The sequence below is a fragment of the Amyelois transitella genome, chromosome 22 (genome assembly GCF_032362555.1).
Source record: "Amyelois transitella isolate CPQ chromosome 22, ilAmyTran1.1, whole genome shotgun sequence".
Taxonomy (NCBI): domain Eukaryota; kingdom Metazoa; phylum Arthropoda; class Insecta; order Lepidoptera; family Pyralidae; genus Amyelois; species Amyelois transitella.
The window spans coordinates 7,683,065-7,703,421 of NC_083525.1; the positions used below are offsets into that span (position 1 = coordinate 7,683,065).

Here is a 20,357-nt window from a genome sequence, read left to right on the forward strand (position 1 = left end):
TGGTCTCAGTTCTCAGTTTCATCCTCACCAATCTGAAGAGGATCCCGAGGTATGCCTTTGACCATGGATCCTGTATTGAGTGAGTCAAGTTTTTACACGAAGCGACTCCCATCTGACCTCCACAACTTTTGCAGGGGAACCTACCCGTATTGGATCGATGGTCAAATATCTTCTTCATCTCTCTTTCATTTATCAATGTAGCCTATTATTGAAGCAGCTGGTGGCAAGCGAAGAGATTGTCGAGAGAAGAGAAGAGAAGAGGGAACTTTTGCTCATCTGGCAATTTATCTGGAAATGCTGCTAAAGGGTGCATTTCCCTTATTTTAGGAAGCCGCTTTTGAATGCGATTTACCAATCTTCCAGTTATAAAAGACAAATCGTGGAAAAAGTGCGCTGCTCTCGCGCTTACGCCACGGGGATAATGAATGATGTCTTTTCCTTTTCACAGCATCACCGACCCTAGTTGAAGTCTTAAAGCAATGGGTATATCAAACTGACATACTGGAAGGCGCCCGGTCGGCCACAGCGGATTCCGCCCGCAGGAGTAGGTTTCCTCCGGCTAGTGGGTACCACGTGGTGCTGTCGGTGGTGCATCCGAGACCTGACTCCATGAAGGTGGAGTTTGATGCTGGGCAGGCGATGGAGGGTATGAGCATTCTTGTAACTGATATTGATTCACAGATGACCAGTTTTGGGTCATGTGTTCCCATGTTCTGATTATTTATTTATTCATTATGATCACCAACAGCTTATTTTGAAGCATTTACAGAGGATTCGCAATATAGACAACATACTATAAAATATTAAAAGTATATATATTTTGGGTTACATACATAAGAGGGAATGAGAGAGCGAATAAGATTGTATTAGATATGAGTCAAGCAGGCGGCCGATTGAGGAATGCCGAATGTTACGTAAAACCTGACACCGGATAGAGCCAAAAAGTCACAAATCACGTCTATATGGCTTACGGAGTAGACAGAGAAAATAGCTAAGAGACTTGATAGTTTACATCACATTTAGCTGAATGGCTTAATTTTTAATCGACGTGTTTAAACAGATGTGTGTTATATTTTATTTTTCGTTATTTTTTGATTACAGATTATATAGGCTCCTTCGTGGACGAGTTGAGTGAGCTACATAACTTCACACTCTCATCTCAGTGGCTCTATCTGTTGGATTTTGACTTCCAAGCCAAAGAGGTAAGTTCTTCCCGCATTATTTTTGTTCATCTTTTACCTCGTCTTTAGATTGTGAAATTATATAAAGGCATTCATTGTCTTTTATTGTTTCATTTTTGTGTCTATTAGATACAGTACTAACACATTAATAAATCGAATCGGCAATATTCGAAAGTACAGAATAGCGTAACGTACCGCCATTCAATAAAGTAACGACCTTATTACAAGTACATTAAACTTAAATTCCAAAAACAAAATGTGTCCTGCTATCTCGCTCATGAACGTCGGACAGTTCAGTTGGCGAATTCATATGACGCGCTCTGATTGGTCCATTTATTTCGCGCCATTGAGAAATTAGACTTTTGTGCAGGAAACATCGGTGTAACATATAAAAATAAAATAATACTGTAAGTGTTTGGCACTGGTATTAGATGTTTCAGCCCGCCTAAGAGCATCTTACATGAATTTACGACTGCCATCTTGTAATGAAGCTGTGTTATTGCAAACTGCTACTTTATAATAAAATGTTTAAAGATTTTAACCTTTACCACGTTTTCGTATCGATAACGAGGCAAGATTTATCCAATCATATTGATAAACAAACCATTATCCGTAGAAATACGTATAAAAAGTAATTATGAAGGAAGGCGTAATTATATTCAACACTGCTTCAAATGTAAACATTAGAAGTTTTAAATAAAATTGAACTGAGAACAATAGATGAGTCCGGGCGGTCGAGTCATTTCAGGGGTACTAAACATTTTTCGTTTACATAAATTCATCAGACTAAAATTTCAATAAAGTAATGACGTACTTTAAATTAAATACGGTTTTAATGAAAAATCAAACGAAATACAACAACATTAAAGTATTATTTTTATATAATCCAGGTGAAAGACACGAGCGAGTGGGGACGCCATTTTGCCGTACGCCAAGACAAACTACACCTTCTGTTGACTAAGTTGGAGGAGCGCGCCGCGACACAGGTATCGGCGCTGCCCACCATCAACCTGGCATTGTACGTGCTTCCCTGCGAGAGGGCGCCACTTGCCGTCTACGATGAACAAGGTGATCAGCTGTCTCTTTCACTTTCAACGGGTTTTGGTGGTTGTAGACTGAGCCTGAATACGCCATAGTGTTTAAAAATACTAAATCGCGCAAGCTTCTTTCACCGCTACTCTAGTTACTATAAGTATGTTTCCGTCGTAGATGGCGCCACTGGCTGATTAAAGTGTTCAGGCTCATGGACACTTATACTTCAAAGCCAAGGCTGGCTGAGTTCAACTCAAAAACAGGAGTACATACATATAGTCACGTCTATATCCCTTGCGGGCTAGACAGAGCCAACAGTCTTGAAAAGACTGATAGGCCACGTTCAGCTATTTGGATTTAAGATAGAATTAAGATTGGTTCATTCAGAGAAATTAGCTTCAAATCGAAACAAAACTATCATAGGGTTCAAAAGAAATTTGCGCATACCGAGAAATGGTGTATCTGTTAAGGTAAAATGCTTAGTAAGAATAACACCTTTTATAGTGATAAAGTTAAAAAAATGCGCAACAACAAAAGTGCCGTGTGGTTCCCGGCACCAATACAAAAAAGAATAGGACCACTCCATCTCTTTCCCGTGGATGTCGTAAAAGGCGACTAAGGGATACATACATACATACATACATAAAATCACGCCTCTTTCCCGGAGGGGTAGGCAGAGACTACCTCTTTCCACTTGCCACGATCTCTGCATACTTCTTTCGCTTCGTCCACATTCATAACTCTCTTCATACAAGCTCGGCGGTTTCGGGTACTTTTGACCTGACCCTTTACCAGGACGTCCTTAATTTGATCAAGATACGTTCGTCTAGGTCTTCCCACTCCGACCTTTCCCTCCACACTCTCCTTGTATATCTGCTTAGTCAACCTGCTTTCATTCATCCTCTCCACATGACCGAACCATCTTAACATACCCTTTTCTATTCCTGTAACTACATCTTCTTTCACATCACAACATTCCCTTATCACGCTGTTCCTTATCCTGTCACTCAATTTCACACCCATCATACTCCTTAACGCTCTCATTTCCACTGCATTTATTCTGCTTTCATGCTTCTTTTGCCATACCCAACTTTCACTCCCATACATTAATGTCGGGACCAACACGCCCCTGTGCACAGCCAGTCGAGCCTTTTTGGATAGTTTCTGACTGCTCATAAAGGCATGCAAAGCTCCATTCACCATGTTCCCCGCGTTCACTCTCCTTTCAATATCACTATCATACTTGCCATCTGATGTAAACTTTGATCCTAGATATACAAACTCTTTCACTTGCTCCACTTTTTCTCCTCCAATCAAAATATTACATGCTGTCATTTCTTTCTCCATTTCAAAAACCAGTGTTTTAGTTTTACTTACGTTCACTTTCATTCCTTTCTCTTTTAAAGCTTCATGCATACAGTTTACCATCTCCTGTAACTCCTCCGCTGATGACGCCAGTATAACCTGATCGTCGGCATAGAGCAGACATTTGACGAGTAACTCATTCATCCTTAATCCACTTTTAGACTCTTTCAAATCTGTCAAACAGCTATCCATAAATAGGTTGAACAGCCACGGTGACGCAACACATCCTTGCCTAACGCCTTTCTCAATCTTAAACCACTCAGTGTGCGCTCCGTTTATCCTGACACAAGCACTCGAATCCTCATATAAGGATTTCAGTGCTCGTATTAAGAGACTGCTCACCCCATGCATAGAAAGTGCTGACCACAATTCATTCCTCTCAACTCTGTCATAGGCCTTTTCCAGATCTACGAATGTGCAATAGACTTTTTGACTCTTGGCCAAAAACTTTTCGGCTATGCACCGCAAGGAAAAGACCTGATCAGTACATCCCATTCCCTTTCGAAATCCCGCTTGAGCATCCCATATTTTGTCATCAGTTTCATTCCTGACTCTATTAATCAATACCTTAGCATACAATTTGCCGACGACGCTAAGCAGGCTTATACCACGATAATTTTTGCAGTCCAGCTGTGACCCTTTTCCTTTGTAAAGTGGCACGATAACAGCCTTACACCAATCTTTTGGTACTCGGCCGCTTCTCCAACACAAATTGAAAAGGCAGTACAACTGACTAGCTACTACGCCTTTTCCTGCTTTAAGCATCTCGACCGACACTATCACACCCAGCAGCCTTTCCCGCTTTCATACTCTTAAGTGCTTCCACAATTTCGAACATTTCAATTTCGCCTTCCATCTCATTCTCTTTTTCTTCGCTATAGCAGAAATCTTTCTTATTTCCTTCCTTTTTTTCAAATAAACTTTCAAAATAGTCCTTTCATATCTTTAGTACACATTCTTCTCCTTTCACAACGCTACCATCCTGGCATCTGATCCTAGTCAGCTCTCTGGTTATAGTATTTCCTCGGGCTGACCTTACGGATTTCCAGAATACTTTCAGATTTGACTGAAAGTCTTCTGATAGCCTTTTATCAAAATCCTCTTTATACTCTTCTTTCTTTCTAATCACAGCTTTCTTAACCAAATCTTTCATTTTCTTATATTCCTTACGTGCTTCATTCACATCTTCATCTATAACCTCTTGCATTCTTAAGTTAGCTTTTGCTGCTAACAAATCCAGCCATGCTTTCTTCTTTAATCGCACAAGTTCTTGCACATCTTTACTCATCCACGCATTTTTGTGATTTTTTCCTTTCCTTCTTCTACTTACACCACACACTTCAACAGCTACTTTCACAATTCTTTCTTTAAATTCCTTCCATCCATCTTCAATATCGCTCATTTCCTCTAAATCTTCAAATTCATCCTTCAGTCTATTAATATACTTCTTCCCTACATCCATATCTTGCAAATTTTCTACTTTTACTCTTTCCAAAGCGCTGGTTTGCTCCCTTACCCTGTGCCGCCAGCGATTGAAGATACCCCTTATCCGGGATATCACCAGTAAATGGTCCGAGTCAATGCCAGCACCGCGATATGCACGGGTATCCAGCACTTTGTTCTTCAATCTTTCATCTACAATCACAAAGTCTATCATACTTTTTAAAATACCTTCCACTCTTGTGTAGGTGTGGATCTCTTTATGTTGAAACATTGAGTTCGACACAAAAAGATCCCACTCTAGACAAATTTCTAATACACTTCTTCCATTATCATTCACCTTTTCGTCACCAAACGCACCAAGCACCTTTTCATATCCATCACGCTTTACACCCACCCATCCATTAAAATCACCTAACATAATAATCTTCTCATTTGGCTTGGTAACTTTCAATACTTCTCTTACACTATTCCAGAACTCCTCGTTTTCGCTTTTTGCTGATGTTGTACCCCTCGAACCCACATCCCAAGGTGCATAAACACCTAGAACGAAGATCCGAGTGATTCCAACTTTCAGCCTAATCCATAGAAGACGAGGGCTGACACACTCATACTCATTCACGCACTCAGCCATTCGTGCAGAAAGAATTAGACCGACCCCTTGACAGCCTCGGCTGGTACTGGAAATTCCAGACCAATACGCCGTGTAAGGGCCGTGCTGCGTCGCGTCGCATCCTTTCCGCTTCGTTTCATTCACGCACAACACATCCAAACGTCTTTCATCCATCATCTGGCATACTTCCTCAATCTTATCCTTCATTCCTCCTCTTACATTCATCGTCGCAAAGCGGCTTTCAGCAGACCGCATACCGCTCCCGCCGGGAACGAGACGTGATGGGGTGCGGACACCATCGCCGCCATCTAGGTGCTCTTTCAAAAGATTTGCATCCATGCGATTCCCACGAGACGCTAGGGAAAAATTTTGTCCGCCCCAGCAGAGCCCCGCATGCCAGGGTAAGGCTAGCCATTACCTGGGGGTCGCCCAACCCCATGGCGGAAGTGGCACGCTCGAGACTAGGCTCGCCCCTAGCCATGCATCCATCGGCGCGGCAGACCTTAGATTGGCAGGGATTTACATTAAAGAGGAATCCCAAGTCTATCCCTTAGTCGGCTCTTACGACATCCGTGGGAAAGAGATGGAGTGGTCCTATTCTTTTGTAATGGTGCCGGGAACCACACGGCAAAACTAAGGGATAGGCTTACAAACTTGGGATTCTTTTTTAGGCGATGGGCTAGCAACCTGTAACTATTTGAATCTCAATTCTATCATTAAGCCAAATAGCTGAATGTGACCATTCAGTCTTTTCAAGACTATTGGCTCTGTCTACCCCGCAAGGGATATGGACGTGACCATACATATGTATACATGTATGTATGCAAAAGTGTCGGCGCTGCCCACCATCAACCAAGCGTTGTACGTGCTGCGCTGCGAGAGGGCGCCACTTGCCGCCTATAATGATCAGCTATCTCTTTCCCACTACAGACTGTATTGCCATTGTAGCGATGCGTTGAAAGACGCAACAACGTCGAAAAACACTAGATCGCGCGAGTTACATTACTGCAATTTATTTAAGAGAAGTAAACAAGGAGAAATTGGTTATTTTAAGTGTATTTATATATATTAATAACTAGCTGTTATTTTGGACATCATTAAAGCTCTCAATGATGAAATTTACCCCGTTTTTTCACATTTTCCATTATTTCTTCGCTCCTAATAGTTGCAGCGTGATGTTATATAGCCTAAAGCCTTCCTCGATAAATGGTCTATTCAACACAAAAATAATTTTTCAATTCGAACCAATTGCTCCTGAGATTAGCGCGTTCAAACAAGTAAACTCTTCAGCTTTGTAATATCAGTATAGATATATTTGTTATAAGCATGGACACAAGCATCTAATCTCGTTATTACCATACATTAATAGCAGAATAGTTATGGATTCCAATTGACAGGTGAGCAAGATTCGATTCCACTGCAGCCCATATCTATACCAACATCTTATGGTAAAGAGAAACATCATCAAGAAACCTGCAAATTCAAGCAATCGAATCTTTTACTATGATATAATCTGGGTCAAGTCACGTCTTTATCTGCGGGTTAAACGGAACCAACAATCTTGAAAACACAGAAAGATTTCGTTCAGTTGGAATTGAGATTCAAAAAGTGTACAACAAGAATAATCCCAAGTTTATAAGCCTTTCCCTTAATCGACTTTTACGCCATGTTAATATGATCAAATAAGTAAAACCGGTGGTCGCTATACGTTATTACATAGTCTTCCCACTAAACTTTTCGGTCGTAAATAAAATGCGGATCAATTAAGGACGCTTTGAGAAAAAAAGAAAAGAAAATTTATTTTATTTTTATTTTATTTTTATTTATTAAGGTACACATACAGACAGATTACAGAATTGCATTATTATCCTTAGGAAATGTATATATAATGAACAAGTAAAATGTCCAACTTTAGTGTACACAGCATGATCATGTAAAATGAGTCATTAACAGAACATGAACTCAAACAACAAGACATTAAAAACAAAAACAACGAAGTAGCTCAGAAAGTTATCACAAATCAATGGTTTTTATAGAAAGTGGGGAAAAGGATACAAAAATAAAATAAAATAAAATAGACTCTAGGGGAACAACATAATTAAAAAATTTCGGAATTGCTTGATACTCTGGCTAAAAATATCTAATCCATTAATATTAGCTTTATTATACGATCTACACATGACCGAGAGCGGATTGTTGAAGGAGATCCTGTTTCGGAAAAACGGAACAAAAAATGTTGGAGCATGGCGAGAACGGTGATTGGTATTAAAATTTATTTGCATTAAGAGTTCAGGGCAATCAATATCGGAATTTATGATTTTATATAAAAATATAAGCTCATTTCTTTGCCTGCGACATATCAAGGAAGACGTTTTAAAGTAATGTAACTTAGCATCGTAACAATCTAATTCTCTACAAAGTCTATATCTGCGACAAACAGCAGTTAAATATCGCTTTTGGATTCTCTCAATATTATCCTGGTGAACCTTATAATATGGTGACCAAATTATAGAACCATATTCTACCAATGGACGCACTATGGCTGTGTATAGGTAATTTGCAGTATTTGGATTTCGAAACTCGAAAATTATACTAACTCGTAAACGAATGTTCGTTCTCCTGTTACAGACCGCCGCATCCCCACTCCAGTGCAAGCGTTCATGTCCCCTAAGTGGGGGGGAGTGTACCTGGGGAACCCCGAGGCGAGCGAGTGCCAAGGGACACCGGAGTATCGCCCAACAGTCAGGCTTATCATGGGCACCTTCATAGCTCAGCTGAGGAAACTTCTTGGTATCACTGATAAGGTATATCTAATGAAGCTATTAACTTTTAACGAGGTACTTTCCTATCTATTCCTATCAATTCTATCATCAAGCCAAATAGCTGAACGTGGCCATTCAGTCTTTTCAAGACTGTTGGCTCTGTCTACCCCGCAAGGGATATAGATGTGACCATATGTATGTATGTATGTAGGTACTTTCCGAAAGTAAAAAGGAGTACCAAAAATTTGCGCCATCTATCGGCAAATGTTTTACAGTCGGTAAAATGATAACTGCCATCTATTGGCCAGAAGCACGAACGGACAGTGCAACGTGGAAACGAGAAGAGATCACGATAGTGGACAAGAAGAAAATGATATCACTAAAAGGGACTCAGATAAGGAACTAATTTAGACATACATACATAAAATCACGCCTCTTTCCCGGAGGGGTAGGCAGAGACTACCTCTTTCCACTTGCCACGATCTCTGCATACTTCCTGGATACATACATAAAATCACGCCTCTTTCCCGGAGGGGTAGCCAGAGACTACCTCTTTCCACTTGCCACGATCTCTGCACACTTCCTTCGCTTCATACACATTCATAACTCTCTTCATGCAAGCTCGGCGGTTTCGGGTACTTTTGACCTGACCCTTTGCCAGGATGTCCTTAATTTGATCAAGATACGTTCGTCTAATTTAGACTTTTGGTTTTAAAGAAACTTCTCGATGCTCTGAAACTGATAAATAAATAAATAAAATATACGGGACAAATAACACAGATCGAGTTAGCCTCAAAGTAAGTTCGAGACTTGTGTTACGAGATACTAACTCAACGATACTATATTTTATAACAAATACTCATATAGATAAACATCCAAGACCTAGGCCAATCAGAAAAAGTTCTTTACTCATTATGCCCTGACCGGGATTCGAACCCGGGACATCCGGTGTCGCAGACAAGCGTACTACCGCTGCGCCACAGAGGCCGTCTGATGAAGCGTATTTGTTCACAGCCGACCATTCCGGGCGCTTTCCTAGACCCACTGCGCGCGGTGCCGCCCCGCCGCTGGGAGCTGGACTCGCTGCTGGCTCTGAGGACCCTGGAGCAGCTCGCCTCCTCCCAGGGCACTCTGCGCTCGCTCGCCCAGCTGTTAGGTGAGTGGCAACTGCTGGAGGACATTGTTCATAGTTTACCTTAAAGAATGAAGTCACAGAAAGTGTATGAGGTCTATCGTCCATACTGAACAATCAATTTGTGGCGACATCACTTAAGTGCCGTGTGGTTCCCGGCGCAAATTAAAAAAAAGAATAGGACCGCGCCATCTCGTTCCCATGGATGACGTAAAAAGCGACTAAGGGATAGGCTTATAAACTTGGGATTCTTCTTTTAGGCGATGGGCTAACAACCTGTCACTATTTGAATCTCAATTCCATCATAAAGCCAAACAGCTGAACGTGGCCTGTCAGTCTTTTCAAGACTGTTGGCTCTGTCTACCCCGCAAGGGATATAGACGTGATTATATGTATCACTTAACGTCACACGCGAATTGTCAATCATAGCGAGGAAAATGACGCGCTCAGCCAATAGCAGCGAAGAATCTCAATCTAAATCGCGCAAACAAGATTTCACGGATTGGAGCATACAACCTCCGACTCAAAATCGTCTGTCGTGCGGTTCCCCAGGCATAACACCTAGCCTGGCGGAAGATCTTCGCTTTGGTGGCGGTCGAGCCGCATCGCTCCCGCTACAAATTCTAACCTTATCAAATACTACAAATACCTTATTTACAGTGAAAACTGCACATTCAGGCAACTGGATGTGTAACCGTGATTCAGTATGGGTTAGGTTCCCCTGCAAAGGTTGCTGAAGTCAGACAGGAGTTGTTTTGCGTAAGAACCTGACTTTTACAAGGTTTAAGACGCACCCTCGTTAGAGTGAAAGACTTATTTGGGATCATTCTGTTGCCTGTATTAGTATGTGTGTTGCCATAAGATAATTCCCCCAATTATAACAGCATCGGCCGAGATTCTAATAAGTTGTAGTTGGCAGGATTCAAACCTGTGTTCCTTACATCGGGCGCGGCTTTCTGTCGGACACCTTTCACTGCTCGACCGAACCGAACTGTTGACTACAGTATGACGTTCCAGTTATTGTCTTGTTTTTTTTTTAACTGTTCATACTTCTGCTGCCGTGTGGTTCCCGGCACCAATTGAAAAAAGAACAGTATCAGTCCATTTCATTCCCATGGATGTAGTAAAAGGCGACTAAGGGATAGGCTTATAAACTTATGATTCTTATTTTAGGCGATGGGCCAGCAACCTGTTACTATTTGAATATTAATCCTATCTGAAAGCCAAATAGCTGAACGTGGCCTATCAGTCTTTTCATGACTGTTAGCTCTGTCTACCCCGCAAATCTGAAAGCTGAACGTGGCCTATCAGTCTTTTAAAGACTGTTAGCTCTGTCTACCCCTCAAAAGATATAGACGTGATTATATATACGTATGTATGTATGTTCTTCCTTCCAGGCGAGATATCAAACATAGTTATCAACGACGAAGTAGGCGTATCCATCAACGCTGCCGTGGCGGCCATAGAGGACGGTGCGGCGCGGCTGGCAAGCGGCGAGCTGCTGTCGGCTCACCGCAGCTCGCAGCGGGCCCACTCCGCGGCTGAGACAGCCTTCATGGAGCCCAGCCTGCTGGCGCTGTTGTACTTCCCCGATGACCAGAAGTAATATTCGTACATACATATGATCACGTCTATATCCCTTGCGGGGTAGACAGAGCCAACAGTCTTGAAAAGGCTGAATGGCCAGGTTCAGCTATTTGGCTTAATGATAGAACCGAGATTCAAATAGTGACAGGTTGCTAGCCCATCGCCTAAAAGAGGAATCCTAAGTTTATAAGCCTATCCCTTAGTCGCCTTTTACGACATCCATGGGAAAGAGATGGAGTGGTCCTATTCTTTTTTGTAATAGTGCCGGGAACCACACGGCATTAGTAATATTCGTATTGACATAATCAGTTCTACATTCATACATGTTTTTTAATGTAGACAATGTGCATTCGTCCACGATTTAGATTTAAGAGATCTATATTTGTACATTGACGTCCGATGAAAATGCTGCAGAGTAGTTTGTTCCGCCGCTTCTTCTACACATGCGCTTTGGAAGCGGTAGTAGTTATAATTAGATTTAAGTTATGTGACGTCAATAAGTGATACCTTGTATCCAATTTTGAAAATAAATCTATTCTATTCTATTCTTGAGTGGTTTGGCGAGGTTGTCCAAGGTAGTCTAGCGGATTCGCCGTCGTCACTTGGCTTCGAATACAGGTTTCAAGGTCTATGCCGTCTTCAGTTGGCCAACAGCAGGTTCCAAGGTAGTCTAGTGGATTCGCCGTCGTCACTTGGCCAAGGTCAAGAAGTGAAACCAAGTTTGCATGATGAGAGAAATTAATGACGACTGAAGACCAGACCTGAGTTGCTTCAAAACCTGGTTTTCATCTTATTTGTTTCATATTTCAGGTACGCCATCTACATTCCCCTGTTCCTTCCTATAATGTTCCCGGTGATCCTGTCACTCAAGAATTTGCTGTTTTGGCTGCGAGGAAAGCCTAAGGAAAAAGTGGACTAATGTCATTAATTACTATTTTTTTATTTATGTTGTATGTAATGGTGAAATATAGACGTTTGTGTATAAGTTTTTTGTATTATTTACATACATATGGTCACGTCTTTATCCCTTGTGGGGTAGACAGAGCCAACAGTCTTAAAAAGACTGAACGGCCACGTTGAGCTCTTTGTCCTGATGATAGAATTGAGATTCAAATAGTGACAGGTTGCTAGCCCATCGCCTAAAAAAGAAACCCATGTTTGTTTATTTCTTTGAAATTAAGTTATTACGACTATTGTCTTGCAAGTCAATAGTAATTTTATAATTTATCTTACGTACGTACCTACACGAATCCAAAGTTAATTAGCTTTTCCCTTAGTCACCTTTTACAACATTCATGGTAACGATAGATACATGATAACTATTCTGAAGTCCAGTAAGTATGTAGGTAGTTTGATGTAATTTAAAAAAATTAAAGTATACTTTTTTTGGCACTACCGTCAGTGCAGTCAAAGTAGGTAACTATGTATGTTTAAAAAATAAACAACGCATTAATTTGCTTCACTTCATATATCATATAATTTAATAATACTGAGGTACTTATCAATAACAGTTAACTATATTATCAGGATACCATAGTGCAGAATTACGAACCGTGTGAAAGATTATACAAATATCTTATAGATCGAGTTAAAATTATACTTATGTAGCGACAGTTCTATATTTGATCAAATCCGTTTTATCCATAGACCTGGGAATAATTATTCCGATTTCTTTGTTTTTATTTTTATCATTATTAATGATATGTTATTAAAATTCATAATGTAACGAATTAAGTGTTTCTTTTCTAAACGTTTCCGATATTTTTAGTTTCATATTTTTCCAATTTTCTGTAACTTTATTTAATACATATTGCAAAGCTCTTATATAGCTTTTTTAGTTATTCTAGCACTTTATCAAATACAGCAGTGTAAATTCAGGGAACAACATTCAATAACCCATATAGGTATTATCTGCTATCTTGTTTGATACGAAACAGTTAGCAATATTGATCAACACATCAGTTTTGTACCAGCGTAATTTTCTTTCAATATTTTGTCAATCTTTTTTATTGCTATATTCAATTAAACATACGTACGTATATATAAGTCCATAGACTAACTTGGGTCGATCTAATAACTTGCTGATAAGCGGCGCGGAAACTTTTTCACTTTTATCAGTTGGCCGGTATTAAGATTCGCCCACAGACAAAAAATACATTGAAAGTGATGATGTGGCGCGTTTTTTTTTTATTTGTAACCTATTTCAGCCGAATACTCGTAACTTTAAACATTATCTGCGAGACTAAATATTTCACAATTTCTGTTGTACGAATGAAAAAAAAAATTAGTCGACTAATTATGCTTCTTTTTCCATCAAATAGTTAAAAATTTAACACCATGAGTTAACTGTCTTAATGGTACTCTGGTTTTTGATAACCCGGAGATGCTCCATTAAATTGAGGTGAGGCAGAGGTGGAAATAAATATTGTTGGATGTTACGTGGCGGAATCGTGAGTAAAACACGAAATAAGCGACCAATCAGCGGCTTAAAATGACCCAAGTTCAGTATTCCTCTCACAATACACGACAACACATAGACTAAGTATAAGTATATCCGATTGATTACTTGAATATTATGAGTCGTCCCAAAAGGTTTCCGTTATCATCGCTACGTTCTCGCCTTTTCCAGGCAAATACTCGAATTCCCAAATGGAATTCCACAAAACTAGAGACTCCCCTTCGTCTAATTCGAAATTCAGCCAAGTACATTCGTTTTCACAAGGAAAACGTGGTTTTAACTGTACCGAAGTCTGACCCCTAAGCTGGTACATAACAATCAATCCTACATCCAACTCTAAATGCTTGAATCTGTTAGTATCATAATTTTTCGAGAGCAACAACCAATTAAAATGAGCTGGGCCGATATAAGATGAAAGGAAATAAGGTCTAGGAGCTAAAACCCTGAAAGATTTAACCGCTACCAAATCGCAATTCTGGAAATGGACGAACCAACTGGGTATCTCAGTGTTGGTAATTTTGGAGACTATTTCTTCTAAATCCATGGGTTGGCGACCTCTTTTGATGTTGGTGAGTATACCGCAAGGGACTGAGTTTCGGACGCGTTCGTCGTGGCTTATAATGCTGGTCAGATTGAGGTCTCCCTGGGCTATGGACCAGTCGTAGAAGGCGTCCACGACTATGACAGGGGCGCCGCGGTACAAGTGGTGGTTGAAAACTTCGGTATAACTGGCATCGGATATGCGTGCGACGCTTTCTGGAAGAACGTTATAGAAAAATTTTAGTAAAGCTAAAAAAAAACAAAACAAATGATAGAAAATAAAGACTCAATATTTGAGTAATTTGACGGAATCTCTCTAGACGATGAGCTAAGAACCACCATATGTACGAACAATATTTGTATCTTAATTCCATCAGTAAGATACAGCTGAACGTGGCATTTCAGTCCTTTTTTTAAGACTGTTAGCTCCGTCTACCCCGCATGGGATATAGACGTGATTATATGTATGTATTTATGTAAGTATGTTTTTACGTAGGTATGCATCTCCCTCACCCTCTCTAATCTATAGTATTTAATTTTAAACTGTTATGTTAAATATTTGTTTTTTAGCTATGTACTTAGATACTACTAAAATTACTGAAATTAACTGCTCCAGGTAAAAGTGTTTATTTTCTTAGTCGCCTCTTACAACATCGGAATGAGTGACGTTTGATAACTATGGGCATAACAATGGGACAATTTTAGCCAAAATTAACTTACTGATAGCTTCACATGTGATGCAGTCATCTGGAGAAAACACATTATTTTCCATATCCTGGGGCTGAGCCCTATCCACCGAACATTTCCCCTGGATTCCAGCCAACTTCGTCCAGTCCCAAACTGGCAACATTTTTATCAACGCGATCCTCGCCACCGCCGTGGCATGCCATTGGAATGCTTCCGTCTGACTCACAGTATACCCGATAGCCAAAATCATGATAATCAACAGAAATCCCCTCGTCCATCTCCTTATTGAAGCCTTCCTTACTGCATTCGTCAGCGGTCTACAAATAATATCCATTTCTTCATCCGACATTCCTGCTTCTTTGCAATATTCATAAAACGAACGCACTTCGGAGTTTATTAACTCGAATTTCTCGCGTTGGGACATTGTTGCCCCGTTTTTGAGACTCATTTTCATTTTCAGCTAGTCGCGTGACTGGGATGCGTATTGCGATCAATATTTGAGGAGCACGGAGCAGAGGAGAGGAGAACGTAATTTGGCGCGCGCGCGCTTTGGGTGCCCTTTCTTTTGTTATGTTGCAAACTTGCACCGGAGAAGTCAATGACATTGCAATACAAAAAGGAATAGCAAAATGGATTATTGTGAATTAAAATATCATTTTATCTCAATACGAGTATCTTGATTCATGTAACATAACGTCGGGTAAGTTGTTTATTTGGCTTATTCATATTGCCACTTTATTATACAAAAATTAGCTGAAACCATGTTGGTACCTAAAATATGAAATTCAACAATCAAACGCTATTGCATTTTATTTATTCATTATTAGCATTCCAATTAAAGGTCCAGCAATCAGAATCAAATCCAATTGAACATTTATTTAGATAGAAATTATTTTAAATACATAGCTTTTAACTATATAAGGAAAATCTATGTTAAGTAATGAAAAAATAAATTTACTACACATGTACTACATATTAAGATGAAAATTATTTAAAATAAGCACGAATACATACGAATAAAAATAATAATATTAAGGAAATATAAATTTAAATTTAATAATTAATATATAAACAATGCCTTTTCTTTGTTTTTTTTTTCAAATTTTTACTAATGGCAAGACTAAAAGTCAAATCTTTTCCGCCATATTGAAATTTCTGAAGTGGGATGTCGGTCAATCGTTGACCCTATTCTCTATTTCTGTTTATTTTATACTGGAATAAAATCAAAAAGTTTTCTAAAAATTAAGTTATATATTTAGCGATATATTTATTGTGCTGAATGTGTGACAAAGTTTGATTTCATTTTATTGAAATTCTTTTGATGTATACGTCACAGCGCCATGTTGTATTCCTGCGCTGATTGCAGGCACGAGAAATCTGCCAACCCGTTTATTTTTCGGGATTAGTTCCCTAGAATAAATCGAACTGCGATTTTGTACTCAAATATATTTAAATTTATATTTGTTGGCAAATGTCAAACAGCTTCAGTGAAATCGATGCATCCCAGTTGTCGCATTTTGAGTGTTAACTCCTAATTTCAACTGCAGTTTTGTGCATCCGCGAAAGTTGAAAGGACTGTGTTGTAAAAGAAAGAAGTGATAATTAGCCAAAATTCCGGTCCCTACGCGTAGACGAGAAGGTGCCTACCCGCCGGGGCAGTCGGGCGAAGGAGAAATGAACAATAAACGCAAAAATCGCCAGGGACCACCGAGGTAAATGTAGTTTTATGTTGAGAGGTTTTGGGATGGGTTGACATGTCTTTGTTGTTCGCGAGTCCTGTGGTGCCGTATGGCGATGATGTTGTCACGTTGACAGATTTCTTGGATCGGTAGCGTGGGAGCGTTGTAAACAAGGCGTGAGAACAGCCCGCGAAGCTGTGGTAGTGACACGCTGCGGCGGCGCGTCGTCCATAGTCTAGATGTTTGGCCTACTTTAGCGTGTAGTCTGATTAAATTAGGCGCGTGCGATCAGCTGATCCCAGTCCTAGCTTCAAATAAATTTATTACTCATCTTCCTGTGAAATTTTCACCATTTACCACCTATTGCTATAATCAACACAGTAACATTCAAAGAACGGTAAGTAAAATTTATGATTAAATCAATTAATTTTATTCTCTTTGAGATTATCTGTCAGAGTGAGCTTCGATTGAATGGTTAAACTTATTTTATACACGAGGAACAGTGTTTGGCATAAATCCAAACGCTAATCAGTAACATTCACTTTCCTGCCGTTGTGTTAGGTTACTTTTGGTGGTGATTTCGTGCATTTTTTCTTCCTTTCCTGGTAGTGGTTAGTATAATATAGACCAATTGGCTAGCTTTGATAAACCCCATTATTAACTTGAGATAAGTCTTTTTATTTGTAGATTTCCCTTTTTATTTTGGTTAACTGGAACAAATCCTTATTGGGATTAGTCCGCCATTTTACTTATTCCTTAAAATCCAAAGATTGTTTTTTATAATTTGTTATTTTATTATGTGCAAGAGTTCACAAACAAACATGTCATGTCTATTGTTAAAAGATGGAAGGAATGACCCTGTATGTCCGATTTAAGCAAAATTTATTGATAGGCTCATGTTTAGTTTAATTAGTATGTTAGAAAGCTTTGTCCCACTCAAAAGCATGTTTGAATCTGATTTTTATAATCTTTTCTTACTATCATTACTTCATTTATCTTACCTTTACTCTCTCTCTCATCTCTGCATGTATCCGGTTAAGCTCTCCACAGAAGTGTTTTGGGTTTTATCGTTATAGTAAAGGTAAGAAAGGCAGACCCCAGCTGCCTTTCTCACCTTTACTATAATGATATAAAGACATAGGTTTTATACTTTTCTTCCTTACATACATACAATCACGTCCATATCCCTTGCGAGGTAGGCAGAGCCAATAGTATTGACAAGACTGACAGGCTGTGTTCAGCTGCTTGGCTTAATATTAGAATTGAGATTCAAATAGTGACTGGTTGCTAGCCCATCACCTAAAAGAAGAATCACAAGTTTATGAGCCTTTCCCTTAGTCGCCCATTAGATATCCATGGAAATGAGATGGAGTGGTCCTATTCTTTTATTTATTGGTGCCGGGAACCACACTGCACTTTTTTCTTCCTTAAGGCCGGGACTCCACCAAAGCAGAGATGTGTGCGGTGTGCTGTGTGCTGTGCGAGAAGAGATGTTTTTCAGCTCGCGGGACTCCACCAAAGCGGAGATGTGTGCGGTGTGCTGTGTGCTGTGCGAGAAGAGATGTTTTTCAGCTCGGGTGCGGGGCGTTGAGTGCTCAGTACGCACATCTCTCGTCTCCACTGCGCGTCGTCCGCGCACAGCTCACATCTCCGCTTCCATCGCGACATACAAATATTACACATCTCCGCACAGCGATCTCCACTGAAGCTGAGCGGAGAGGAGACGTGTCAATAACTCAATTCTATTGGTTGTTTAAAAAACATCTCCTCTCCGCTCGTCTCGTCTCCGCTTTGGTGGAGTCCCGGCCTAATAGGGGAAAGTTCTGAAAAGAATTCTCAGTAGTTGTTTTAGGAACTCCGGGCCAGCTAAAGACGACATCCATACTTCCAAAAAGACAAAGGCACTGATGTCTTGGTGTTTTTTTTTTTTACTTTTTTTAAAATATGCATTGGCATCAGTCATTAGAAAAGTTGGTATTTTAATTGATTTACACAACTAGTTAATTGTACGTATTAATTAATTATGTCATTAGGTGTTTGCCTAATTGTTTGCCAGTCAAGATTTTCTTTGTGATAAGTGTACCGTTTTTGTAATGGTACTAATAATTTGACAAATACTTTGTTTTCCACTTCACATTAATATTATCTGAAAATCTGGTAGGAGGAAGGAAACTTGGTAGAAATATAGCTTATGTTCATACATACTTATAATCACGTCTGTATTCGTTGCTGGGTAGACAGAGCCTGTTGGCTCTGTCTACTCTGCCCCGAAAAGACAGGTAGGCCATGTTCTGCTGTTTGACTTGGAATCCTAAGTTTATAAATCTATCTCTTAGTCGCCTTTTACGACATCCATGGGAACAAGAAAGAGTGGTCCTATTTTTTTTTCTATTGGTGCTGGAACCACATGGAACCAAATAGCTTATTTATTTAAATGTATTATTTATAAGTATATATTCTGTTTTTTTGTATTATGTTTAAGCATTTATTTATTTTTCTCTACCCCAATGCAAATCTCCTGTTTGGTTTCCTTCCAACCAAAGGTTGACTGGAAGATATTGTCTTTGCGATAAGTCTCCTTTGTACCATCTATGTCTCTTTGTGCTGTTTAATTCTATGATGCAATAAAGAGTTTATCTATACATATACCCTAGGCAGAATGGCAACTCCTCAGGGTCCTTAATACATACATTGTTATTTTTAAATCACCAATTCTAGGCGTTTAATTTTTAGTTTTTCCGTTCAGTGGCGAATATTCTGAGAAAAGTTGCATATGTTACTCAGGGTCGGTCTGTCTCTCTGCCAAACACCATCAAAATCGGTCCAGTAGTTTTGACTTTATTCCTTACAAACAAAAATTGAATCTTTATCTTTTTAGCTTTATAAATATTAGCATGAATGGACAGTTACATACCTACATATAATCACGTCTATATTCCTTGCGGGGTAGACAGAGCCAACAGTCTGGAAAAGACTGGTAGGCCACATTGTGCTATTTGGCTAAATGATAGAATTGAGATTCAAATAGTGACAGGTTGCTAGCCCGTCGCCTAAAAGAAGAATACCAAGTTTGTAAGCCTATCCCTTAGTCGCCTTTTACAACATCCATGGGAACGAGATGGAGTGGTCCTATTCTTTTTTAAATTGGTGCCGGGAACCACACGGCACTGGCAATGGACAGTTAGTAAGATATTAGTCTAAATAAAGCTAATATTATCCAAATAGCTGAGATGACGAGGCGCCAATAACATCACACGACCCCGGCCGTTCAACTCCGCCATTACACACGACATTCGTCAAATTGGCCTCGCGAACGTAAACACTAGGTACATAATACATATAGCCACGTCTTATCCCTATCAGGGTAGACAGACAAGAGAAAGACTAATTGAAGAAAATGCTGCAGTGCAGTTTGTTACCGCTTCTTCTGCATTGACGCCTTGGAAGCGGAAGTAAACTTAGTTTTAAGTTATTTATTTGACGTCAACCAATCTTGTTAAACCATACGTTTTGACAATTATTAAGCGATATGAAGTGTCCTATAATAATGAATAAATATTTTGAATTTTTTGAAAATTTGAAGATTTTTTTGATATTGCGATGCCCAACAGGGTTTATATTGTACCTACTTATAAGCAGTAACTGTAATTTAACTGATGCACTTTATGATATGGTTGAAACAAATTTTGATTTTCATGAAATTTGCAATACATAGAATAAAACTCCCAAAGTAACCTTATGATTACAAATTCCCACTGAAGTCTCTGGCAAATTTATTAGCAGTGAAGGCCCATCAGTAGTGCGCTTGTCTTTGACACCGGAGTTCGAAGCCCGGCCAGGGCATGATGAGAAACGAACTTTCTAATTATCCTGGGTCTTGG

At 39.6% G+C, this 20,357-nt stretch overlaps 3 protein-coding genes across 4 annotated transcripts in view; 2 read left to right on the top strand and 1 right to left on the bottom strand.

Annotated features, from left to right (window-relative positions):
* LOC106129962 (GPI transamidase component PIG-S) overlaps positions 1-12,080 on the top strand; it is a 56,315-nt gene extending 44,235 nt beyond the window's left edge. For both annotated transcript variants that reach the window (XM_013328685.2, XM_013328686.2), the window contains exons 5-11: positions 449-646; positions 1,102-1,202; positions 2,072-2,249; positions 8,260-8,435; positions 9,408-9,549; positions 10,923-11,127; positions 11,923-12,080. In XM_013328685.2, coding sequence (XP_013184139.2) covers positions 449-646; positions 1,102-1,202; positions 2,072-2,249; positions 8,260-8,435; positions 9,408-9,549; positions 10,923-11,127; positions 11,923-12,031 — 1,109 coding nt within the window. In that variant the 3' untranslated portion in view covers positions 12,032-12,080. The remainder of the gene's footprint in view (positions 1-448; positions 647-1,101; positions 1,203-2,071; positions 2,250-8,259; positions 8,436-9,407; positions 9,550-10,922; positions 11,128-11,922) is intronic.
* Positions 12,081-13,502: 1,422 nt separating this feature from the next.
* Positions 13,503-15,270, bottom strand: LOC106129927 (uncharacterized). The gene is made up of 2 exons (XM_013328626.2): positions 14,831-15,270; positions 13,503-14,326 (listed from the first exon to the last, which is right to left on the bottom strand). The coding sequence occupies exons 1-2, from the start codon at positions 15,249-15,251 to the stop codon at positions 13,686-13,688; spliced, it is 1,062 nt and encodes a 353-aa protein (XP_013184080.2). The 5' UTR covers positions 15,252-15,270; the 3' UTR covers positions 13,503-13,685.
* Positions 15,271-16,122: 852 nt separating this feature from the next.
* The window catches only part of LOC106129843 (ataxin-2-like protein), a 41,717-nt gene continuing 37,482 nt past the window's right edge, over positions 16,123-20,357 (top strand). The window contains exon 1 of the mRNA XM_060950854.1: positions 16,123-16,509. Coding sequence (XP_060806837.1) covers positions 16,472-16,509 — 38 coding nt within the window. The 5' untranslated portion in view covers positions 16,123-16,471. The remainder of the gene's footprint in view (positions 16,510-20,357) is intronic.

Coding starts and splice junctions, on each gene's coding strand:
- LOC106129927 (XM_013328626.2), bottom strand. CDS start 15,251: ATGAAAATGAGTCTCAAAAACGGGGCAACAATGTCCCAACGCGAGAAA. Junction 14,327..14,830: donor CATCACATGTGAAGCTATCA/GTAAGTTAATTT, acceptor ACGTTCTTCCAG/AAAGCGTCGCACGCATATCC.